This window comes from Camelus ferus, chromosome 22 (genome assembly GCF_009834535.1).
Source record: "Camelus ferus isolate YT-003-E chromosome 22, BCGSAC_Cfer_1.0, whole genome shotgun sequence".
Classification (NCBI taxonomy): Eukaryota; Metazoa; Chordata; class Mammalia; order Artiodactyla; family Camelidae; genus Camelus; species Camelus ferus.
The window spans coordinates 8,109,057-8,135,414 of record NC_045717.1 but is presented as its reverse complement, the minus strand read 5'-3'; the positions used below and the strand labels follow the sequence as shown (position 1 = coordinate 8,135,414).

Here is a 26,358-nt window from a genome sequence, read left to right as displayed (position 1 = left end):
GAATGTAATCACATTAGTCTACACGCACCCTGGGAAGTCAAGGTACCTACAGAGGCCTGCACAGCGAGGAACTAGGGGCCTAAGATGCAAACTCAGCTGTGGGAGACTCTAAGTCATCACACTCAGAGTAGAAGGAGCTGATTCCCTAGCCTTGTTTTGTAGATAAAGACCAGAGAGGGGAGCACAACTTGCCCTGGGGCACACAGGAAGCAAGGGGCAGGGCTGGAGCTGGGACCAGAGCCTCCTAACTCTGGGTCCGGTGTTGCTTCCTACTGTGTTCATGGACATGAGCCTGAAAGCATAGCGAGGACTCCAAAATCTGTCCCCTTCCCACTCAGGCTCAAGCCATCAAAGGGTGAGGAAGCTATTCTCCAAGACAGATAAGACTTCAGTCCCATTCCCTTGAGGGACCTGTTTGATTGGAAAGGAGCCATATACCAGTCTGTGTGTCCCCTCAAAGCAGACCTAAATCAGCACATGCCACTTAGTCACCTTCCCAATCTGTGTCCCATGCACACTTCCCTTTGAGACTGTGTGTCTGTTCGTTGAGCAGATACTTGTTGGGTACCTGTATGCACCAGGCGTATATTGCAGATGAAGACATAAGAAGAAAGTGGGCCCCTAACCCAGTCTCTGCTTTCACAGCCCTGTGGCAGAGATAGACAGATAAGGAGAGGGCTCCCCAAAACTCTGATCAAGGCCATCAGAGCGATGATTGCAGGGGCATGAGAGCTCAGAGAAGTACCTCCAACCCAGCTGAGGGTGGAGAGAATCTCAACAGCCTTTCTGGAGGAGGTGCTTTCAAATATGAGACCTGAAGAGGTGATGAGGCAGATTGTTTAGAGGGGTGTGTGTGTGTGTGCATGCATGCATGCATGCACGCTGAGGCTGGAAACAGCTGCGTGGACAGGCTGTTAGAGGTGATCAAATATGATCTGGACAGGTGAGCTGGAGGGGAATCAGGGCAAATTCTGTGTGGCCTGATGGTAGAGTTCAAAAGGGTGGGTAGGAAGAGGGGAAGAAATGAAGCTGAAAAGGGCCAGTCACACAGGGAACTGCACCCTGGGCTAATTTGAGGTTTGAATTTTTATCTTAACAGACGGTAGGATCTATTGAAGATTTTAAGCAAGAGTGAGAGTTGGTCTCATTTCCGTTGCAGTGAGATCACACTTCTGACTGTAACACGGAGATTAGAGGGGACAGATTTGGAGGCAGGGGACCACTTGGGAGGCTGCTGCAATAATCCAGGCGACAATGATGGCAGCTTTAATCGGGGCAGTGAGACTGGGGACAGAGAGACGAACACATTCAAGACAAATTCCTGCATCTCCAGGGCTTGGTGATTTATGGAACGGGGCGAGGGGTAGAATCAGAATGAAGGACCAGGGCTGGATTGCTGTCTTGAGTTAGTGGGTGATTCTGAGAAGGAGCACACGGGGAGGAGGAAGGGGCTTCTGGGAGGAAAGGGTTGGTGTTGACATGTTTATTACGAACTGCCTGCGGGGTGTCCTGGGGGAAATGTTCAGTATGAAGCCGGACTGCTAGAATTCTCTTTACTTATCAAAAAAGACCCTAAAGCTGTCAACACTTTGTAATCTTATGAGAAGTGACCAAAAGAATGACATCTTGACCCCCATCCTAGACTGGTTGTTCTAGACGGTGTATGGCTCAGGGCAATGAGCTAATGCAACAGAGGCCCCGTGGCCACTGGCGTAGCTAAGAAGACCTTTTTTTCCTTTAAAATCACAGCAGGTGGGACAGTCTTCCTGGTCTCCTCGACAGGAGTTCACTCACTCATATACTCGCTCATTTGGAAAGACTTCAACTGAGCACTTTCCAGGTGTCAGGCATGGAGGACACAGGCTCTGGGAGAAGGTCCCTGCCCTTGAGTGTCTCCAAGCCTACTGGAGAACACAGACACCTGGACATATGACTATGATTCTGTTACAGGCAGAAGGAGAGTTAGATGTCAGCGTTCAGGAGACCCAGCTGTTCTTAGACTTTAGAAAGCTTAATGTCACCATGGGATAGGTACAGATACTTATGGGATGGTTTTCAGTTTTCATTTTGGTGACTTGTGCAAAACTCACAACAACAGAGACACTGAGACTTCAAACTAAGTTTCACAGTCCTCACATATTTCAATTTTGTCACAATTCTGATTCCCTCTGAATCCTTAGGACGGCCACCTCCAGAGCTTACCCACTTGATGAGGACAATGAAAGGAGAAAGATTTGCATGTTATTGGAGTAGAGGGAGGGAGCGTCTAACTGTGTCTGGACAGAAGAGCCTCAGGTGGAATCAGAGAAGGCTTCCTGGAGGAGTGGGTGGTATTTGCATGAGTTTTAAAAAATGAATTAGACTTCATGGTGTATAAAAGAAGGCATCCTTGTCTTGTGCAAATGTCCAGGGAGTGAAGAGAAGTTTAGAGTAGATGGCATGTAGGTGGGAAGAGGAGGCAGGGAGAGAAATAGGACTTAGATTGTGGGCAGCCTTGAGTGTTATTCTGTGGAGGCATGTGGGCATGAAGGCAGCAGTGGGGAAGAGGCCTTTCATGCAAGTGCCCACCGGAACCAGGCAGGTACATAAAAGAGGAACTAGGTCGGGTGACCAACTGTCCCCATTTGCCAGGGATCGAGGGGTTCCCTGAGACATAGGATTTTCTGTGCTAAAACTTGGAAAGTCCTGGGCAGACCAGGATGAGATGGTTGTTACTGAATGAGGCCAGGCGCTGGCTACCTGGAACGTGTTTGCTCACCTCCTGCCCCAGCCCCTACCGGTTTCAGGGGGCCAGCAACCAGTGCAGCCATATGAGAAAGCAGAATGGTATCTCCGAATCTGCTAGACATCCAAGAGAAGCCGAAAATCTAAAATTCATGCAATAGCTTCTAGTTTTAAAATGTTGACAGAAGAGTCAATTGTTTTAAAAACACTGTTTTGGCCAAACAAATCATTTCTGGGAGCTGCGTGAGGCCTGTAGGCTGCTGGTTTGAAGGATGTCCTGGGCAAAGGGATGTAAGCAAAGCCCCCACGTCCCACCCTGTTCCTGCGCTGAGGCCCCTTAAACACACATTCAGATGGATTTTCATTACACAGAGTGACTTCAGTGATCAACTGTTTGGTTTTTAATCTCATGTTCTTAACTATATTTGGATGCTGGGCACAGAATGTGATAGATTAAAGCAGGGATGAATCGTGGTGACAGAGACACCCATTCAGTTTTTCTGAAAGATGGAATTAGTGCTCAATGGCTTGTTCTTCCCCCAGTCTTGAAACCTATGTGGTGAGGAAGTTAAAGAAGAATGTGCATCTCAAACACCAGCCTCAGTTGAGGTCCATTTATTCTGGGTATCAGGACAACACCCTGGCTGAGACAGGAAGTGGGAAAGAACAATCGTTTTGTTCGTGAGGAATTTGGAGGCTCAGGGGCCAGTGTTTGGAGCTGGTAGATAATGATACAGTTTCTTCAGCACTGTGGTCAGAACGGCTGGGTTCTAGTACCAGCCCCGCCACTTCCAGAGGCTGTGTGACCATGGGGAACCACCTCGCCCTCTCTGGTCCATGGCTTCCCCATTTGTGCTGCACGGAGGCTGGCCTGCAAGGACTCCCAGGGGTCACTCTCCCCATCAACTCTAATTCTAAGCTTTAACTTCGATTCGACTTGTGTTAGGATTTCTCCAGGTCTGCCAGGGTTGAAAGAGTCAGCAGGGGTTTTAAAGAGCAAGTCAGTCCAGATGACTGTGACATCTGTTTTCTTTTCTAGACGGAATTAGCAAATACGGGGCTGTGTGGTAGGTTGATCTGATATCTGGGTGCCACCAGGCCGGCACTCTGGGTGGCATTTTTCATTGTATCACTTGATTTTTCTTTAACTGAGTGTGGATCAGAACACAGGGATAGGAGTGGAGTGCCGGAGGAAAGCATCAAAGGCCGGGACTGTGTGGCCAGGAAGCCTTCTGCTCCCAGAGATGGGAGGTTGGGGCAGGTGGGGGAGGACCTGCATTCATGCCAAGCTGCAGTGTCACCTTTTATTAATGATGACGGGGAGAGGGAGTCAGCAGGCAGCTAATGCGGACTGCGGAGGATGGTAATTGGAAGTTGTTACCATTCCAAAGGACAGGGAAGTGGAAGTGGGACAAATGGGAATTTAAGAGGAGGGAGGTGAGCAGAGGGAAAGGATGAGAGGAAAAAAAGGAGTATGATGTCATTTGGAAAATTGCAACCCAATAAATCAATGAGGTATCATTCCCAGGACAGGGAGGAAACTGCCCTAGGCAGGAGCCAGCCAGCCGGGGAGCGGGGAGCTGACAGGAAGCACTAGCTCAGCAGGCAATGCAGCGTCCTCACCAGGGGGTCAGCTGGAACAGACGACCCAGGAGTGGACTTCCACTCCCTTCTGTCTCCGCCTCCTTGGAGCCTTTTTGTTTTTGCATGAATGACAGCAGAAGAAATGCTCTATCCAAAAGGGCTTACAGGAGCTCATTAATGTGACCCCTTGGAGTCAGCTTTTCAAACAGTTATCTCTGAGTTCAGCTTCATAGGATTTTTTTCATCATGGGGATCAGCTTCATGAAAGCCAGAGCGTGATGATTCTGCCAGTTTGAACTGTTAACAGATGAAATAGTACTCCCTTTATAGAAATGAAGAACAAGGACTTTGGGTAGCTCTCTTTGGTCCTCAAGACCTTGTCAGCAGAGCTGGCCTGAAGGCAACCCAGTGGGCAGGTGCCTGCATGGCATCCCATTACTGGCAGATTGAGATTCAAAGCCCTCAAGCCTGGCATTCAAGGTCCTTCCAGTCTGCCCCCCCAAATATCTCTTGTGATCTCCCTCTGTGAACCTCTGCTGTACCAAAACACTTTGCTCATTTTCACCTCTGCCTCTTTCCTTGCCATGTACCGTGTATAAAAGTGGAACAGCAATTTCTCAGCACATGTACTATCCCTCCCCATCCCTTGTCTACAGCAGACATCACTAATCGATCGCCACACTCTTTCCTGCTGAGCTAGGGCCTGGCATTAGAATCACTCCTCACACAGCTCTTTAGGCAGTTAATACCAATCAATCAAATTAATCAAATTATAAAATGAAGTATTTTTTCTATTACTGATGTCCTTTCCCACTCTTAGCTTAATCTCTTTCTCTCTTGTAGCTCCTCGAGTCCCACATGCTCTGTGAATTTTTCCCTGCACATTCCTAACTACAAAGGTCATTTTCACTTCTTAAGAGCCTAGGGAAAACTTTACCCATTCATTTTGCACCTGTCATTCAGCATTATAATATGTATCTCTCTACAGAGCAGAATTTCTCACTTCAGCACCAGTGACATTTGGGGCTGGATCGCTCTTTGTTATTAGGGCTGACCTGTGAATCCTAGGCTGCTTAGCAGCTTCCCTAGCCTTTACCCGATAGGTGTCAGTAGCAACCTCCCCCTCTCCCTCTGTTACGGTGGACAAAAATGTTTCCAGATATCGTTAAATTCCCTCTGGGGGAAAAAGTTGCCTCCTAGTTAGAACTACTGTATTAGAGAGGGAGGGAGTGCGGGAAGAAGGAAGAAAGAAGGAAGGAAGGAAAGGAGGGAGGGAGGGAGGAAGGAAGGAAGGGGGAAGGAAGGAAAAGAAGGAATCTGTCCTACTAGTCTGAGACTTTCAGGGTATGGACCATGATCATACCTGATACAGCTCCTTACACATAATAGGTGCTGAGTGAATAATTGGCTAATTGACTGATTTACCGGGAGTGAGGAATCATCTGGGAAGGGGGAAATCCTAGTGTGGATTAAGAGTTACATGGTCAGTGTGCCTTTGCTTCGGTTAAGCACTGCTGGGTTGAGCGATGCAGAGAGCTTGCAAAGAGGCCACCTGCACACACACTGGATAAGCTGCACCTGAGTGTGCCGGGACTAGCCGACCACTTGCTGCAGGGACAAACTAGACCTCTCTGGGGGAGGTAGGGGAAAGTGCCAGGAAAGGTCTGGTTGAAAAGCTGGGCTTAGAACACGATGTACAAGACCTTCTTCACTCTTCTCTCATCTTCATTCCTTGTGGAGGAAACAGGAGGGGCAAACTAAAGACATCCTTTTATCCACAAAGTAATCATCCCTCCTGAAAACTCTCTTGCCTGGCTGCCTGGTTTGTCTGTAAGCAGATTTGTCTGCCTGCCCCTCCCCTGCTTGAAACGCAGATGCTCTGTGAATGGAAACAAAGGGCAGCGAGAGCTGGTGTAGATCATCACCCGCAGTGCAGCTCTCCAGGGCCACAGGGAGGTGTAAGTCATCCTCCACGAGGCACCGAAAGCTAACTCCACACTTTGCCAGCCGATCAACGAACTGCTCCCTGTGAACAGAAAGGGGGCTGAGGCTGAGCATGGCCAGAAGGCTTTTTGAGTGCCTCTGGTGTTGCCGGGCTCTCCCGGGACCCTCTGCACCCTGGCAGCACTGTTATCCCCATTTCAGAGACCAGAGAACTTAAGGCTCTGAGATGTAAGCAACTTGTCCAAAGATCCAGAGCATGTCGAAGAGAGCTGGGATTTTTATCCCAGTACTTAGAGAGCCCTGTCTGGTGCCTTCCAGGAAAGCTGCTTCTGTGGGAAACCAGATATATTTCCTAATATGTGGTGTTGGTGTCCCTCATTGAACTGTTCTTGGCCTTCAAAACCCCAGACAATGCAGAAAATGGAGGGGTTATCCTCAGCTGAGCCTAAAATCATGGAGACTCATAAGCCATAGGGCGTAGTCATTAAGAGGGCTGGTCTTGTCTATGTAGCTGTGTGGCAACCCTTACCAGTTATTCTGTCTGCTTATGTAATCTGCCACCCTAGCTTCCATCCACCCATCCATCCATCCATCCATCCATCCGTATCTCCATCTCTCCATCCTTCCCTCCCTCTCTGTATAGGCACAAGAGATGTCTAGACTGTCCTCAACCATTCTAGAGGTTTATTGAATTGAATGAATATTGAATATTCTCCACATTCAAGGTTGGGCAGGAGGCATGGTGGAGTAAAATACAATGCACTTTTCCCTTTCTTCATTGTACTTTGAGGTATTGCTTAATTTTCGTATTAATAAGTTAATGTCACTGTTTACAAAACAATAGTCTGGAATCAAGCTGAGCTAGGCAGGTCATGTCACCTCTCTGCTCCTTGGTTTCCTCATCTGTAAAGTTCACGTGGTTTTACCAACATTGACTGAACGCTGAGAGGATTAACTGAGATAAAGCGTGCGCAGCCCTTGGCCCGCGGTAAGCGCTCAGTAACTGGTAGCTGTATTATGACCATGTGTACTTTTTCAGTGTCTGATACATAAACGTCCAACTGATATTAGCTTCTCCATCTTCCAGTGCTTTCCTTCCTTTGCCAAAACCCTATAAAATGTCCTTACCAATGGATGAACAGAGGGCTTAGCACACTGCCCGACACACACTTAGCCTTTTAAATGGTAATTATTGAGGGAGAGGATATAGCTCAAGTGATAAGTGTGCAAGGTCCTGGGCTCAGTCCCTAGTACCTCCTCTAAAAATAAATAAATAAATAAACCTAATTACTGCCCCCCCAAACAAAAGTAATATTTAAAAAAATAGTAATTATTATTGTTTTCCTTTAGCCCACAGTGCCTCCTTCCTGAGTCATAATATCCTTTTGTGACACTTTTCCCTGTTGAAGGTTGACACTGGTGTCTTATACAACCTGGATGCACGTATTTGCAGGAGAAGGTGAGGGGCTGCTTAAGACTGATCCAGAGCCCACGTGCAAGCAGTGCTCCTGACTTTGATTTTTCTCTGGAATATGTGAGCCGAGGACAAAACCATACTGTCCAGGACTCAAAACAGACTTTTGCACACAGCCCTTCCTGAGGCATTTGGTGCAAAGCATAGAAGATCATCATTGGCGTATGTGCTGAGAATAAATCCCTGTTTCTCAAACTACTCCTTTTGCAATCACATTTGTGAACTTCTCCACGCACACCTCCACAGACGTAATTAGAAACATTTAGACAAATCATCTTCTGTTTAGTTAAAAACTGGGGTGTCCTGAATGATAGCCCCTGTCCTGGCAAGCAGCCTTCTCAAGTCCCAATGGCTGGCGTGGCTTTAATCAGAGTCTGGGAGCCACCGTAGCAGGCTCCCTCCCCTTCACTTGGCGCTAGCGACAGGGAGGCAAACCACTGAACTTGAAGGCATATGGGATCCACGTAAAACTAGAGTCCACCTGCATGCCTGCCGAAGGAGGGCCAGAGCCTGCTATGAATAGTCATGTGGTGAGAAACGCTGGCTGAAGGGTGGTGGCGCTGCCACGGACAGGGAGAGTCAACACTGAGAGCATGGTCTGCGCTTTTCACACACCCGTGACCCCGGGAACAACTCCAGGGTGGCGTCTTGGAGATGTGGCTAAGACTCGGAAACTACCTCTTTAAAGAGGGGTTCTTGAAACACACAGCAGCCAGAGCAAGCTTCCTAAAACCCAAATCCTCCCTTTGCACTTAGAAGAAGACCCAAACTCCTGCCCCTGACTTTCAAAGGCTTTCAGGATCTGGTCCCAGCCTGTGTCTCTGACCTCTTCTCATGTGTGCCTTCCCTCGTTTTGTTCCTTCCAGCCGTGCTGGCCTTCTCCAGAACTCTAGGCACAGCCTACCTCAGGATCTTTACATCTGCTGCTCAGTTGTCGCGGATGCTATTCTGCCAGCTTTTGCAGGACCAACCATCATCATTCAGATCTCCACTCAAATAATGGCTCTCTAAGAGGCCACCCTTATCTCCCCTATTGAACAGAGCTCCCTTCCCACGCCATCTCTATCTCATTGCTCTATAATATTTTGTTAGGAGCAGATACCACTGCCTAAAATGATCTTCCTTATGTATTCACTTCATTGTGATGTGTCTCCCCATCCCTGGCCCTCTACCCAGTGGGGATGCGAGCTCCTTAGGAACAAATTGCTTGTTAATCTTATCCATGACTGTGTCCACAGCACCTAGAACCATGCCCGGAACATAGTAGGTGCTCAAGAAATATTTGTTAAGGAATGTGTGAAAGAATGATCTTACTCTGGCTCAGTCAATATGACTTAAGATGCAGTAAGCTCTGAAATAGAATAGAAATTCATTTCTGTCCTCTCCTAAGGCAAAGGGGTTCTACCTTTGATGACCCTAACTTTTCAGAGTCTGTGAAGTCTCGCAGTCCCTGTAACATTCTTTTGAAAGTGGAGAATGTGATAATAAGTTCAACCTCTTATCTAACAAATATTTATTGAGCCCATACTGTGTGCAAGTTCAAGTCTAGATTCTGGTGATACAGCAGGGAATAGAGGGACAAAAATCTCTGCCCAGATGGAACTGACAGTGATGACATGGGAGACATCATGGATTTACAAAAAGAACATAGATTTTAAAGCCAGAAAGACCCAGATTCTTATTCCTGCCCCACCATATACTAAATGTCTGTCTAGGCAAGCTGCGTGACCTGCATGCATCTCACTTTCCTCATCTGTAAAATGGGCATGAGGCTGACCTCAGGAGGGTGTTGAGATGACTCAGTGAGATGATAAAGTTAGAGTCCTGAGCACAAGTAATGAATGAACAGAATTTGCTTGCCTTCCACCTCCCTTTGGATTAAACGTCCCATTGTAGCCTTTGGAAGATTTAAAGTGACCCCACACTGCAGAGCCACATGCAAAGGCTCCAGCCAAGATCAGAGAATGTTCGTTTCAAAGGAAGAATGTGTGACCAATTCCGGCTCCTTTTCCAGCCTTGATTCAAAGCGGCCCTGTTACCCCTCCCCTCCTGCTCCTTATCCGTGAGGATAGCTCTCTGAGGAGACACCGTGTTTGCATTTCTGGCCCTGGTGATGCTGGAGAGTGATCATTATTGCCCACAGGGCCAGGCAGGGATGCACACAGCGGACTCTAAAGAGCTGCTGTGTTGTACAGATGGGATGTGTCAGGGTGCATCCAGGGAACACAGCATCTGAGCGGCACCGTCCTGTTTTCTTGCGATGTTGTGCCTTTGATGTGGAGCAGGCTCCACGGGACCCCTGGATCTGTGCCCATCAAGAAGCTTCTCCCTGGAGGAAGGTGACTTGGTTTACTCTGTCACACAGCAGGATCCCTGGGCAGCCAAAGAAATGTCACTGCACACAACGGCAGGCGCTTCCCAAAGCCAAACAGCTGCGGGACTAAGTTTACAGCAAAGAACAGTTACACTCCAGGCTTTTGAACAATTGGGGCCCCGTTGTCACTCTTCCTACCTGCCAGCAACAGTCCCCAAATAAAAGAGACCTCCCAGCGTGCTCTGCTCCAAGAGGCACACGCTTGATTTACTAAAGAGCTTTGCTTGGGGCCTGTTGTTAAGCACAGGCATGTCCAGAGTCAAAGGACACTTGGCTGTTTGTCCCAAGCTGTGTCAGGGGCGCTGTGTGTCCACAGACCATCATGGGTACATGGAGTCATCATTTTCTCTGCTCAGGATTTCCTTTAGCCCATCTGCATGGTTTCTCTGGCCCAGAGTCAGCAACAATGACAATAATAATACTAATGGATAAGTATCTGGGGGGCTTTCTGTGTTCTAAGTGCTTTACTCAAACAACTGATTTAATTTTCACCCAAACTGTATGAAGTAAGGCATATTTCTATCCCCTTTTACACTGACCCAAGACTCTGCCCAAGGTCACACCACTAGTAAGCGGTAGAGCTGAGATTTGAATTCAGGCTGTCTGGCTTCTAGGTTCCCCACTCGGATGTTTGACATCGTGGCAGAATCAGATGTAGGCTGTTGGGAGCACAGCCTTACCCCTCCGGCTCGCTGCTGCACCCGGGCACTCAGCACAGTGCCCAGACCTTGATGGTTGCTAAGACAGATCACCCACACTAGTTTCCCTGAAGATCGCTGCAAACGACAACTCTGAGCTTCCTGACCGAGCTCTAAGATGAAGGGATTTTAGGGTCCCTGCTTTTCCTGACACCATAGCTTCCCACCTCCAGTCCTGGATCCACCACACAGACAGCGCCAATTCCATCCAAGAATAAAACCTGTTATATAACCACGTGGCAGGCATGGGAGTGAATGGAGAAGCAACCTTAGAGTGGCATGTGGCTACTCTTAGTCTCTCCAAAGGAAATGGATGGTCCCATCCATAAAACTTTTCATCTCCCTGTGAGCCTCCCTCGGCATGCAAACTTTCCTCCTTCATCTCCTCTCCTTGGCGCTCTCTGTATTTTATTTTATTTTGGTCGAGCACATTATTTGAAGTTACTATGGCAACGTGTCACCAGCTGGCATCGCATAGTAATGCTGGCATTTAGGTAGCAAGCTCCCGAAGTTGGCTCTTTCCCTCCCTCTGCGGTCTCATCACTCCCACCAATCTCAGGTGAGCGGGGGTCGCATCTGCAGCAACCATGCCCCTCTCCCCTGTTTCGTTAGTTCTTCAAGACAAGGCAAACTGAGAGCCTCTTCCTCGTTCACTCAGCACTGCAGGGGTCCTGACGTGTGTGTGTGTGTGTGTGTGTGTGTGTGTGTGTGTGTGTAGGTGTGTTTGCTTTAGAGGTGGTTAAATAGATAGGCTTGTGTGTTGTGCACCAAAACTGTTGGCCTTGTCAATAACATGATGATGATGATGATGATGGTGATTTTTCATGCAAAGGGGTGGGTTAATTTGGAGACGGCTGTTCTCCTGATCGCGATCACCTAGTACCCCAGCTAATTAATGCTAATGATACAATATTGGGTTTCTCTTTTTCTCTCTTGCCGCGACACGGTGAAGAGACCCTGAGTGTCTTCCTTCGGAGCTTCAGCTCTCTCCCAGGTGTACAAGACCTCCCTACACGCTGATAGGCTGAATTAATTAAGAGGATTGATGGTCGCGGATCACTGAAGAGCGTTCTATATGGCACATAAGCTCTGCCACTCAAGGCGTTAAGTAGCCCCTCATCAGCCAAGTGCCTGCGATGATTGCATTTATTTTTACACGTTTGACCTAGTTTCAAACCGTGTCTCTTCATGCTGTGATTCATTAGCTACATTTTAAACCATCCCGAATGGAGCAGAGGTGACTCTGCCTGGTTTGTGCCAGCGTCTCAGATACAATTTCTCTCCGGAATTTAATCTGCAGGTCCCCCTGGTATTCTGTTTCAAGAAGCAATTTCCTATCCAGGCACCTGGCATGCTGCTTGGGTACGGATGAGTGGCTGCCTCATGCCTTGGTAGTAAATATATGTTGACCGCAAAATCTCCACCAGGGATGAAATGAGGGGCTTTGTCACTAGCCTGGACTGCAGGGGGTCCCTCCACCCCCCTGTCCCCCATGCGGTGGTCAGGCTTTTCCATGCTGCTGACAGGGCTGGGAGTTTGGGCTCTGACACTGTAAAGTTTGAGCCATGTCAACATTGGGAGTATTCTGAGTTGCTACGGCAGATGCAGCCTGATCATCACCCCCACCCCCAGTCCCTGTATCTCTTTCTAAACACTTAAAACATGGTGGATGTAGAAGGTCTCAAACTTGTGAAAAAAGGGAAGGGGGCCGGAAGGACAGAGGTGGGTTGCCGCGCTGAGGACACAACTGAAAAAGGGATGAACATCAGAGGAACATAACGTGATTCCATCATTCTACCACTGCGTGACCAAGAGTGTTTTTTTTTTCTTTCTGGTTTTTAATTTAAATAACAAAGAGGAGCCTTTTCTGTATTCGAACCTGCTGCCGGTGTCTCCATTTCAGAAATCAGTCCATCACATTGGTGTGATTTCTGACAGATCTGACATTGAAGTGGGCTAGACACCTTAGCAGGAAAAAAGGGAGATGCTTCCAGTCGGAAGTAAAGCACTGTCATTTCTCATTAACAGCCAAATGCAGGTAACTTGTCCAAACTTCAGTCACATCGCACCACAGATCGTACTGGAAGGCACTCGGCTGGGTTTTTCTATGTGGTAGTTAGAACGGAGAAACGGACAAGCTGGTAAAAGTAATTTTGATTGATCGGTGAGCTGCATACCCTGAGCAAGTCCTTATAAAAAGATAATAATTTCTTTCATAAAACAGTCACTCTTTTAGATGGGTACGGGGACCCCTTCCCCTTTTATTTTCCTTTCAAATGAAGCATGGAAGTTTCTCTAAACAAGGCTTAAAAGACAATGCAGCCTTTTCAAGGTAATTCCAGGCAACTTGAGCTCTGAGGTTCGTTGTTTGCTTTTTTTTTTTTCCCCTTCAAATTCAAATCAAGCCTTTGGAAATAACAAGCATTCCGTATCTGTATCTGTGCATTTGGGGCAGCCTGCAGTTCTGACAATGGTGGATTTTCCAACACACACACACACACACACACACACACACACACACACACACACACACATACACACACACACGCTCACAATCGCAGGACTCATTTAAGCCAAAGCTTTAAAAGTAAACTATTGTCCAAGAGATGATAGCATTTTCTCCGAGAGGATGGTGGATCACAAAAAAATAAAACCTTCCCAGATCTCTTACCTTGAAGCCGTGGAATTACCTGCAGAGGATGTCCTTCCCTTCTTTGCAAAATGAGCCAGGCTTTGGCCAGCAGCAGAATTACTCCAAAAGAAGAAATAATAAGTCCTTTATATTGTAATTTTCACTGTTTATATGCAAGAAGTGTAGTGGGTCTGCTCACGTAGGAATAAATAAAAAGCCGGAAAAACTGCACGGCAGCTACCATGTGAAAAGGAAAGACCTCTAGTGGCCACTGGCTGAATTCTTTGAGGAAGCTCCTCACAGAAGAGATGGAGGGAGAAGAGGAGACACAGGCATGTGTGTCACACACACACACACACTCTCACACATGCACCCCCCCCCAAACTCGGAAAATTTCTCTCTTTTTGCATCCAGCCTGCCAAAGGCATAAACAGTAATACACTTGTTTCTTGGTTTTGGGAGCACCTGGTTAAGTTAGCAGCGATGGTGACGTTCTGTCTGGTTTGAAAGGGATGGATAATTTCACAAACTCACCACCCCCCTCCGGGGGCCTGAGCCCGAGAGAGGACTTGACTCCCTGGATGGCCAAGGTGGTTGGCCCCAGTGTAGAGGTGCCAGGTCCCCAGCAACATGGTGTCATCACCGTTGCTCCCGAGCGTCCCCATCTGGCGCACTCTGCCCCCTCTGCGTGTTTCTGAGCATTTATGGCGCGTGTGTGTGGCGGTCACTGACAGGCAGTGCTGGCTTCCCGTGCGTGTGCCCTGGCCCAGTGCTCAGAAGGGCTCTGAGGCTGACTTGAAGTTCTGAAGAATTTTTACAAGGACTCTTCAATTTTCATTTCGTCCTGAGCCCCACGAATGACATAGCTGGTCCTGCTGGCTGGGCGAGCACACTCTCCCTCACGTCCTAATCGGAAAGAACGTGGAAGCAAATGAGAGTCCGTATCTTTGGGGGTTCCTTTTGGGAGTGCGAGCTTGAAGTATCCCTAAGGCTTCCTGTGGGGGAGTGTGGAAGGAGCTTCCTGGGGACCTCAAGGCTGCTCCTGCCACCACCATCGCTGAACTGTAAACCTGTTATCTGGGAGGATTTTTTTTTTCACATTATATTTTAATGACCAAGAAAAGTTTTTGTTTTTTTTTTTAAAACAAAGACAGCAGTTTGTGATACAAATATAATACTTGGTTCAAACATAGTACTTCCAGACCCGCCTGTCTGGTCTGCATTATGTCTGATACCCTTTAGCAGTGGGGTTCCCTGGAGATGCCTGCATCCCACCAAACGGGCCATCTTTCACAAGCCTGCCCTTCACAGGGCCTTGGGGGGGCCTTCCTGGGGTTAAGATGGCAGCCCAGGGGAATGTTGCAGGAGACACTCTTGAGTGGCTTCTCCCAGCTGGTAGATTTATGGGCAGTACTTCCTTTAACCAGGTTCCCAGAGCAGAGCTCCCTACATTCCACTTGCGGATGCCAGCCCTGACTGACAGCGCCACCCTGGTGCAGACTCATAAAATCCGGGAGGGAGAAAGCAGAAGGGGGTGAGGTGATATATTCTGATGCATGACAGGAGGGGGTTCTCGCTTCTCTGATCCCGCGGATCCTTCCAGACCCACTTCCTCTCCGACTCCTCGCGTTGGCTCCCTTCTCGTCTGAGTCCCTCTGGCACTTGGTTGGCTTCGCAGGCAAAGGTCTTGTAGTTTTTCTCTTGTGGATGTTTATCTTGCTTTCCCAACTAGATCATGAATTCCTGAAGAGCAAGCACCACCTCTTCTCTTTTCTTTTTCCCTCCATGGCCCTTAGCAAGTGCCGATCCCTGGTTGCTGCCGGCGTCTCACTGGCTGGTTCGTGGTGGTACAGTTGATGCATCTGTTGACAGCTTCAGTGTATTCAAGGCACTATGGGAGCCATCTGATCCTTTGATACATCTCCAGGGGTAGATATGGATGGATTATTGTCCCACTTTACAGATGAAACAGTTAGCAATTAGACGTGTAAAATTGTTTACCAGAAAATCAGACTGTCTCCAGACTCTTGGTACAGGCTGGATCCCCTGACATCAATACAGTGCTCTTTTCCCAGCAAACAAGCCCCCGGAGAGGTAATGGATCGAGCCCTTATTGTCTATATCTGGAGCTTCTATGCAGTCCCAGGCACATAATAGGTGTTCAGTCAATGCTTTTTGGATGAATGAGCTGATGAATAAGCCATAAGGAGACATTTACTCTCAGGGAAGTTTCACACGCTGATCTGCTGAGGAAAAATTCTCCATCCCTCGGGGGCCCTTTCATACTGGCCTGGGATGGAGAGGTGTTTTCCAGACCGAAGTCAAGTGAATGGAGAAGAGGAATCTCGTGGTCCTCTCTCTGCTGTTTCATGGCACTTTTCCTTACTTCTTGCAGAGTCACTTTGTGGCATCTATGACAGCCATCCTGCACCAGATGGGTGACCAGCACTATTCCTTCTATATTGAGACCTTCCAGACCAGCTCGGAACTTGTGGTGAGTCTGTAGGGTGCTGGGTCAGGGGGAGTGTTGGGGAGATATTTTGCACTAAGGATTCTTGAGAGTTTAGGGCAAGAAGATCGTCCCATGAGCCTTGAGTACCTGTGGGTCTAAGTTTGCAGGCATGTTCGTGTGAATCCTGATTTCTCACTCCCATTTAGGCTTGTGTATATCACTTCTAGGATGCAGCTTCAGCCCATGTCAGACAGGAGCCCTGAATGTCTAGTCTGCATATGCCTTAACAAATATTTGTTGATGACCTTGGACATTTTGAGGCTTAAGAGCATAAGCGTTGGAGACACACAGTCTTGGGTTTGAATCTAGGATTTGTCACCAGCTACCTGTGTGACTGTGGGCAAGTTAACTTTTCTTAAGCCTCAGCTTACCCATCTGTAAAGTGGGAATAATATCATTTATGTCCCAGGGTTGAGAAGGGATTACATGAGAGCACAGTAGCTCTCACGTTGTAAGTGTCCGGTAAGAGGTGGCTGTTCTGACATTGTAATAACAAATGCAGACAGAAGGTTGGCCCCTGAGCCCCTTTCTTCATCTAGCCTCTCAGGACCCATTTGCTTCAGGACTGTGTGCCTGTCGCCTGAGAGCCCATACCTCTGCAGCACATGATGGCCTCAGCATAAAGCCCAGCTCGGGCTGGCCTAGGGGTGTAGCAGTCCCTTTGCCCTCAGCATGGTCACCGTTGTCATTGTCTCCTTACTACTGCCAGATTCAGGGGTTCTGCTGCCGAGGGCTCACTTTTAACTCTCCTTGAAGGAACCAGAGTTACCATTATTGGACCAACCTCAAAGAGTGGCCCACAGAAAGAGAATCAGTAGGAAGCCAGTGTCCTAAACCTTCATCCATTTAGCAGAGAGAAGGTCTCTTCATTGGAGTAGGATTGGCAAGAAATGGAACCTCTTTCTGGCTATACAAAAGAAAAATAAGTAATTGAAACAAAAGGAAAGCTAAATAACCCAAGATTTTCCCCCTCGGTTCTCTGTGTCCTGAGACACAGAAATAGAAAGACTGGATTCCTCATTTTTGATCCTCATTGGAAGGAAAGGAGAGAAGGATGGTAGGAAAGGGAATTCCTTTTTATTGAATGTATACACTTCTTATGTAACCCTCTAGCACTGTGACGCAGGTGTTAGCAGTCACATTGGACAATCTGTTTGCTCAAGGCCACATGGCAGTATGTGGGAGAGGGAGGATTTGAACCTCTGCTCCAGCCCTGACGCCATGTGACATCTTCTCATTCAGAAGCCAGGTTTTCCATCTATGAGGAAGAAGCTTTCTCCATTCCCGCAGGAAGGGAATGTGCCCGTGACATTAGCCACACCTCCCCAGGTGACATCAAGGATGTATGATTATGCTCACTTAATGAACACTTACAATGGGCCAGGCTCTGTGTGCAGCATCTTACAGACTGTGTGCACTTAATCCTCACAGTAACCCTTTGGGTAGATGTTATCCCCATTCTGCTGATTTGGAAACCGGGACTTAAACCATTGAGGTAATTTTCCCTAGAAGCAGTGATTTCTGGAAAGGAACCAATCTCATTTCCAGAATTTTTCAGTTTAGCTTAAAGCAGTGATTTTCAAATTATATTTCTCCCAGCCTCAGTATCTTCTACCATAAACACACACACACACACACACACACACACCACACGCGCGCCGCACACACACACACGTGTGCACTTCCACCAGAACTGTGCTGCTTTTTTCTATTTTATATATTAGGTTCCAGGTAAGATTTTCTCTGAACAAAGAATTCTACTGTTAAAATAATTTGAAAACCGCTGGCTTCAGGAAAGAACTCTGCACAGGTTTCCCATGGATTTTATATTTTACCTAAAGCAAACAGTTGGTATGACTTCATTTCCTCCAGCTCAGGAGGGTCCCGGTGCCAGTGGTTCTGGCCTTTGCTATCTGGATTTGTCTTGCATTTGTGTTCTCCAAAAGTAGAGAACAAATTTGACCCACTGCAAAATCTGATGGGGTGTGTTGAGGTCCACTTTGAACCTCTTCAGAGGAGAAGGAGAGAGTCCCTATCGTGTTTCCTCATAGCTGCCCAAGCACTTGCCTGTGACAGATGAATTAGCTGTGTTTACAGTACAGTAATTAGATGTTCATTTTTAATAATAGTTTGTTTGCTCAGTGACCTGAGATGCATTCATGTAGTGTAGATTATTTCCTGCTCAAATACATATTTGGAAAGATGATTATAAAATTGCCACATCAATGAATGCATTTACTTCTTTACTCCCAAAGACAGAATTAATAGCGCTTTATTTTGAGAGTGTTTTCACATTCCGTATTCATGTTCCACTTAGGTTTGTGAAACAGTCTCCTGGTAACCAATTGTAAGCTTCCATTTACAGATTCATTGCCATTGGTTTCATTGGATTCACTTAATGAAAGACTGTGCCCTTTCCTATACCACCCCTCCAAAAAGTACTAAAGAAGAAACTTGAACAGCCAGCAAGATCTGGGCCCTTCCTGTTATTTCCTATAAAGCAAGGTGACAGGTGTGTTTTGTTTTACTATTGCAGGACTTCTTGATGGAGACATTCATCATGTTCAAGGACCTCATTGGGAAAAATGTGTATCCTGTAGACTGGATGGCCATGAGTATGGTTCAGAACAGGTGAGCTGCCACCTGCTTCCCAACAGCCCCGTCATCTCAACGCTCACTTCCCAGCACACTGGTAGGGATGTAAGGTGGGGCTACTTTCTCCCTGGTGAAAACAAACTGAAGTGCAAACGGTCCTTTCTTTCTACATTTAAACCCCAGAGAACTGCTCACCAATCTTGAACTACTAATTTATTATTCTTCATGCGTTCTACTGAACTGGCGACTCCCTACCTTCTCCATTCTTCAAATACTAGTTAAAACATACTTTGTCCATGAAGCCTTCTCTAAAGTCTTGAGACAGGAAAGCTTAAGGTCAGCCTTGTATAAAATAAAATACAATATAAAAATTAATTATATTATAAAAAATAAAATATAAAAAATTATATTATAAAAATATAATATAAAAATTGTATTATTTTAAATATATTCAAAAAAATAAAATATATTCTGTGACGTATGGTAGGATAAGTTTAGGGAGCCTGGGATTGCATATAATTGAACAGCTTTCTGTGCTGCAGGACTTCTCAGAGCCTTTAAAATGCTAATGAGAGTGTCTAAGAGGAAGATTTAGATATTACATGTCACAGATTTCCTTGCTCATTGAACCATTTGGTACGCATATATTTATGTGTATATATATAATACTTATTAACATCTCATACAATACCAATGTAACCCAAGTGTAACTCAGATCCCACATGGCCCAGCACAACAATAGGTAAGAATAATTGTGAGCAATCTCAGGCTTTCATACTTTCTCTGAAATAATGTTATTTCATCAAAATGAAATTCAAGTCATAACATGCAGTAATGCTATCCAATATTCCCTTTCTCCGTTCTTTAATCTCTCAGTATCTCTCACATCCTATGGTTTACCCAAGACTCTCTCAGAACCTTATTTTCAATTCCTACCCACAGATTCCTTTAAAACCGGATCTTCCAGATCCTCTCTTTTCTTTCTCTCTCACTTTCCTTTGGCTTTGTATGTTTGTTTTAGGTCCTTCCCATGGAAAGCCCTTCACTCTACACTGGCTAGAAGTTTTCTCTCTCTCTACTAATGTCCCTTGTTCTAGATCGCAGAAGCCAAGAATTGACTGGCAAAGATAGAAATATCCCTAGAGGGTAGAAGAAGAGGAGAAATTAAAGACACAAAGGCAGAATTCTCTTTAGTGCAAAGAAGGAAGGCTGTAAACAGTTTACACATTAACACTTCTGTCACTGGATGCATTCTGGGAATTCCTCTCTCATGTATGCCTGAAAGCTGACTCCAGTCCCAGGTGGCCTCCATCCCTTACTCTTCTGTTCTCTAAGTGCCTAGCCAAGTGACTTTACAGACATACTTGCTCTTGGGGCCAGCTTTAGGGGCTGGTGAAGGGGAGGAGAGGTTTGTCAAGACAGAAAGAGAGATCTGTGCATCAAGGCTCAGGGTGGGGAGAGGAAAATCAGCCCAGCAACAGAACATCAGAATTCTTAGCCTGCGCTGACTTTGCCCCGATTCCCCCTGTTCACATCACACAGGGGGGTGGCTGCTTTTGCAGTGCTTAAGGCATTGGTGGGAATTAGACCCAGGCCACATTATGGACGAGAGGCAGGTCTCTTCCTGGGCGTACAACCTATGTGATTGCAGGGGACCCGACACTCTAAAGGACTCTGCTGTCACAATCGTGAAATTCTTAATAATTTTTGGACAATTTTTACATTTTCATTGTACGCTGAGCTCAACAAATTATGTAGCTGGCTGTACCTCACGTCAATGTCCAGTCATCTTGTGTTTGGAAGAAGCCAAACTGCATGTGAATCCTTTCACTGTTTGCCAGCTGGTCAATAATGTCTTGAGGTTTTGCCAAATCACATGAAGCACCCAGATGAGTCATCTTCGACTCACCCTACATTTCAGATACACTCAACTATCCACTGCTACCTACCGTTTCAGACTTCTATGGCTGTGTAAACTATGGCTCGCCTCCTTTCTAGACAAAACTCGACACAAAAGCATCCTTCAAATTCTTGACCATGTGATTTCTCCTTTGTGGATCCTTCTAGGACTCTTTTATGGTAGGAGAATACATTCCCTCCTCTTTGTTTACAGACATGCTATAATATAACACTTACCCCATGGACTATAATCATCTCTTCATATGACTGTTTCTGCCACAAGAGGATGGGCTTCTTGAAGGCAAACACTGTGTCCAATTTATCTCTGTGTTTCTAATTCCTGGCACAGAGCCTCACATTCATAAACATGTGTAATGAACTCTGTATATCCAGTGGGCACTTATTAATTAGGATTTTTAAAGAAATTCAATTCAAATTTGCCTAAACAAAAAGAGAACTTACTGATTCAGACAACCGGAAGAGCCCAGAGTTATGGCTTTAGACATGGATGTATCTAGGTGCTCAAACTGTGTTGTCGGGAATCTGTGTCTCTGCCTTCGCTCTTTTCTCTGTTGGCTTCATTCTTAGGTAGATGCTCTCTTTGCAATGGAAAATCGGCTGTGGAAGTTCCAGATACATGTCTTGTTGGATTAGCAACCCCCACAGAAAGAAAAAGCCTCTTCTTCAATAGTTACAGCAAGATTCCCCAGATTGATCTTCAAAGGTCTGACTTGAGCCACATGCCCATCCATAAACCTCTGTGACCAGGAGAATGAAATATGCTGTTTCATCAGGCTTGAGTCATATGACCCTCCTTTGGAACTGGGGAGGCTGTGGTTCGTTCTACTCAAACCACAAAGTCTGAACGCTAAGTGGGAGGCTAGAGGAGTAATTCTTCAAAGGGAAATCTGGGACTCACTACCAGAAGGAGAAGTGGATGATGGACAGGCAAACAAATGCACAGACACCCACCACTGTTGCAGAGTATTAGCCCATTTAATCTTTGCAACTTTATGATGTAGAACTGGTGTAATCCACCTTTCATACATGAGGAAACTGAAGTGCAGAGCAGATAAGTCACTTAGTGTGGCACTGTGAATAAAGAACACGTAAGCCAGGCAATCAGAGACCGTGTTCTTACTCTCTACTGCTTCATCCTGTAAAATAGTGAGGCTTGTATTATTAAGTGCGTTGTAAGGATGCACAAACTGCACATTTATTGGCTTAGGTAACTTAAAGAGGCCCGAAGTCATACAGCTAGTTAGTGAAAGATTTCAACATAAACTGGAGAAACGGAACATACACCACGGTTTAGCCCAGATCAGTATATCCATGAATTTCATTTCCTTTTCTCTAAAAATATGCGGCCTAAGCTCCATTCATTCATGTGACCAAGGCAAACTTCATATGTTGGCTAGTCTGTACATTGCAACATCTTTCTTCCTTTTTTTTTTTTCTTTTCTTTCCTTCCTTCCTTCCCTATTGTTTATATATTAGTATGATGTTTCTGTTTTTATAACTGCCCTGTTATCATTATGATTTCTGCACATATGTATGGCTGGATTTGTCATGTATAATTTATTTATCTCCTTGTTGGAGGACGGAATGGAGCTTGCCAGATTTTGAAGGTCTCCTCAGCTGTGTGCTGTTTGTGTATGCAGACATAGTGACACGTCTACTGCAAGAAACACCTCCTGTTAGAGCATTTTTCTTTTTGCAACATTCAGTAAGATCTGATTTATAGGACATGGTTAATGATCAAGTTCTTTGTAATATTTTGAATGAACAGCGTATGCCTAGGAACCTCTTTTCCCCTCCTCTATCTGCACCTTGGTCTGGAAATCCAACATTGTGGGTGGGGGCGGGGGCAGGTGGCGGTTGGGGATTTACACACATCTCTAAAGCTTCTCTGAATGGAATCAATCAGCACATACTTACTGAGTGTCCTGGGCATCCCTGGCTCTAGAGAGTGGACAGGCCCATCTACAACCTGGTCCCAGAGGGCAGGGGGCTTACAGTCTCGTTGGTGAGACAGTAAATATGCCCATCGAAATAGGACCGAGTGCTGCAGTCACCGGGTGAGTTCAGAGCACAGAGTGGGCCCAGAGAAGTTAGGATTTACAACTGTCTCTGTTCAAATCCAGCCTCCACCCTTTAATACTTACGTGACCTCAGGCAAAGCTACTTAACCACTCTGGACTCTGTTTTTCTCACTGTCAAATCAAGCTGATAATAGTACCTATCACAATGGATTTTTGTGAGGACCAAAATGAAATCACGTGTCTGAAGTAGCTTTAGAATTGCGTGTGGCGCGCAGCAGGCATTCCGTAAATGTTAGCTATTATTTTTGCTTTCACGTTCCTATGATCTGGGAATATTCAGAATATGTCGCAGAAGAGGCGCATGCGGGCTGGATCTTGTCTACCTTATCAGCGACGTATTTCAAGGTCTGACGTTGCCTCCAGCACATCCTGGGCCCACAGTAGGGTCACAAGAGTTGACCCCAGGACGTCGAGCAGGGCGGTGCTCAGCATTCCGCTGGCGGCTCCATCAGTGTGCTGGCAATCGTAGAGGCCCTCTCCCCCCTCCTCCTACCTGCACTAATTTGTCCTGATGGCTTCCTTTCTGTAGACGCCCCCTTCCTCCAAAACGTCACCTACAAGGAGGCCTCTCCATGGTTTTTTTTTTTTAGCCAGCACAGCACATGTAATCCTGATGTCCCCCTGGCCACAGGATTCCAATCCCGGGCCTGCTGCATCCCTGAATGGAATCCCAAATCACTGGGGATGTGTCAGAGGCACCTGGGGTCGGGGGGTGGTACTGAGCCCTGACCCTGAGCTGGAATCCTCTGATTCACTCTAGCCTCTTGGTGCTTGGAGTGACTGTGGGCTGTGAGGGAAGCCAGTTAAAGGCTCTGGGAGAATGGTTCTCTCACTGCTCCTGGGGGAGGAATAAGGAACCCCTTCTCTGGCCAGCTCTTTTATTTCCATGTTCAAGTTTTGACCAGTAGACTCAACTACATCCCATGAACCACAGCAGGAAGGGGCATGGGATTCAGGGAGGCCTCCCCCTGCCTTGGGCATTCTCACCGCAAAGGGCGTGCTCACCTCCAGCCCTTCTCTTTTATTCACCTCGTGCAGCCTGTCCGCGTGGGTTGCTGGTACACTGGAGTCCTCACTGTGGGGTCCTCCTGCCTCAGAGCTGCAGGGTGGCTGGGCAGTTAAGGATAATGTTAACAACACGACTGCCATTTATTACAGACCCCTGCGTACTGAGGCCCTGGGCCACCGACTTCCTGCACTGCATGCCATTTCTTCCTCACACACGGCTCCTCTTACAGACGAGGCAGCTGAGGTTCCCAGAGGTGAAGCAGCCAGCCCGAAGCCACAGCATGGAGGAGGAGTGGGGTGGGGATCTGCCCCCAGTCAGGCTGCTCCAGCACCTGCAGGAGTCTGTGCGCACCTTCCATGTGTGCATCTGGTCCCAGCACTAATGCCTGTGGTGCGTTTAGGCTTATTTGGGAGACAAAACACAGGGACTCTCAGTTGCCTCTAGTAACGAGAATTTGTTCTGTTACGTGAGGGGAAGGAGGGAGCTGTTACCTGGTCCAGCGGCTGCGGTGAGGTTTCATGTGGAGCAGTTTTCAGGATGCCAGCCTCGGGTTTGGCTCCTCTTTCTGCCAGCTTCTTCCTACCTGCAGCAGCTGACTTCTTTTACATATGGCTTCTGCTTCCTCACAGAATTATCTGCTCACGGCCCAGGTTCATTGCATTCCTGGACTCCCTGGATGTCTTGCTTTTGAACTGCCTAAAAGGATTTGATCTACTACTATCCGGCTTGGGGCCCCTGGCTGGTACCCATACGATCACCCCCAGGCTGCTGGCCAGCCCATAGAAGACTGCCTGAGTCAAGCTTTGGTCCTGGGCCCAGTCAGCTGTGTGCAGGGCAGCAGGATGATGGGGACTAGGCGGGAAGGGGCTGCGTGCCTGGTGGGGGGCGTGAGCAGGAGCATGCCCAGTGCCAGAAGACCGTGCAGGCTGGCCTTCAAGGGAGCCCGTGTATCTTTCTGGTTAATTGCAAAGGCTTTAGAGAAAGACAAACCTGAGGCTGGGTCTGGACTCTGCTGCTTATTAGCTGTGTGAAGGTGGGGAAGCTTTTTGGTCTTTCCAGTGCTCAGTTTCCTCTCCTGTTAAGTGCGTGTACCAGTAGCACCCACCTCGGTTTGTAGGGTTAAATGAAACAGTGTCTGTGCAGCGCTTTGCACAGGACATACGAATGAAAACTGTGAGACTTCCACTGTTGCCTTATTATTAATAAGGCGAGCTCACCGCTTGGATTGAACAGCATTACGGAGACTTCCTTGTGGGCAGAAGAGTATGGTGGTTAAATTCCAAGGTCCTGAAGGCAGCATAGCTTTGTTTAATCCTGGCTCCATATGTATTGGCTGGGTTCTTGGGGGAAGTTACCCAAACTCACATCTCTAAAATGAAAACAGTATCTAACTCAAAGGGTTAATGTGAGAATTAAGAAAAGAAAAAAAAAAAACAAAGAATCCATGCAGAGTACTGAGCACAGAGCCTGGCATGTCACTGCTAACTGTGTCTGTGGTTATTAATTGATTTTTTTGAGTCTGCTGAACATCATGGATGAAATGCAGGAAATGTTAGGTTGAGATTTGATCCTGAACTTGTTTCCAAGTTCGTTTCTGAGAGTAACAAAGAGTTGAGTGTGTTTTCGTTCCAACCCACTTCACCATACTAGTACTTAAGCTTTAAGTACAATTATTTTCTTTGAGAGAATACAAAAGACATACTTTTCCAAATCCATACATGGGAAACCAAATTTAAGTGGCATTCTGCTTCTCAGAGGGTGGCTGCAGGGGAATCCAGAGAGAAGGGGAGGGACTTTGACTCACTGTCTCCCAGCCCTCATCTGCCACCAGCCCCCAGCATCAGCACAGGGGGCTCATTACTTAATTTCTGGTTCTTGGACCGGCCTTTGTGAACCAGAGACAGGCTTTGGTTGACAATCAAAATAATGACTGTCACTGAATCTTCTGATAGCTTTGTCGCTGCTGAGAAAACGTGTAAGACCCCTCATTTTCATATCGTATTAGACAGTCTGAGATGTTTGTACATAATGTGACAGCCACTCAGTGCATTTCCATCTGGGGAATCAGACACTACTCTTCAAGGAGAAAATATCGATTTTTTTTTTCCAAAGACATATTAACAAATGACAGAATAACAAAACCGGAGGAATCTCACTTTTTTGGCAGCCTGATGGGGTGGAGGGTTTTGTGGGGTTTTTATTGCCCGTCTTTACATGGTCCTGCTTCCCTTGGAACTGGTTGATGACTGGAACTTGTCCTCTGACTGTCCTATTTTGCTGTTGGTTCCCGCTTTGGAAGAAGAATGAAGCAACCCAAAGGAGTCTGAGCGGCCATGGATACCGTGTCACTGTTGTCACTGTGCGTCAAGCACTGTGCTCAGCACTTACCGTGCATTTAAAGGTGGCATTAAACCCTGCAGCCACCCTGCGAGAGGAGTGGCATTGCTGCTGTTTCACAAGCAAGGAAACGTAGATGTCAAGCATATTAACATGTCTGAAACCCACACACCTGGGACGTGGCAAAGCCAGAAGTCATATCCAGTTGTGTGTGTGCAACAAATCTTGTGATCCCAATACCAGAATGCACTGCCTTCTTTGTTAACATTTAAATGTTTACTGAACACCAGCCCAGGTTCCTTACAAGCGATGCCCGATGTAGCACACGTGTGTTTGTCCTTCTCACACTCGCGGCCCACCCGAAATATACCTGCAGCTTTGGGGGACATTTCCGATGCGTCCTGAGAGCTTCCTGCTTCTTTCACTCTCTGGGCTTTCTCTGGCTGCAGGAGAGCGCTCAGCCTACCTGCAGGG

At 46.9% G+C, this 26,358-nt stretch overlaps 1 protein-coding gene across 2 annotated transcripts in view; it reads left to right on the top strand.

The window, feature by feature from the left end:
• Window positions 1-26,358, top strand: part of DOCK2 (dedicator of cytokinesis 2) — a 371,427-nt gene that overhangs the window by 271,153 nt on the left and 73,916 nt on the right. For both annotated transcript variants that reach the window (XM_014563918.2, XM_032465120.1), the window contains 2 exons: window positions 15,826-15,924; window positions 18,479-18,573. In XM_014563918.2, the coding sequence (XP_014419404.2) occupies window positions 15,826-15,924; window positions 18,479-18,573 (194 nt within the window). The remainder of the gene's footprint in view (window positions 1-15,825; window positions 15,925-18,478; window positions 18,574-26,358) is intronic.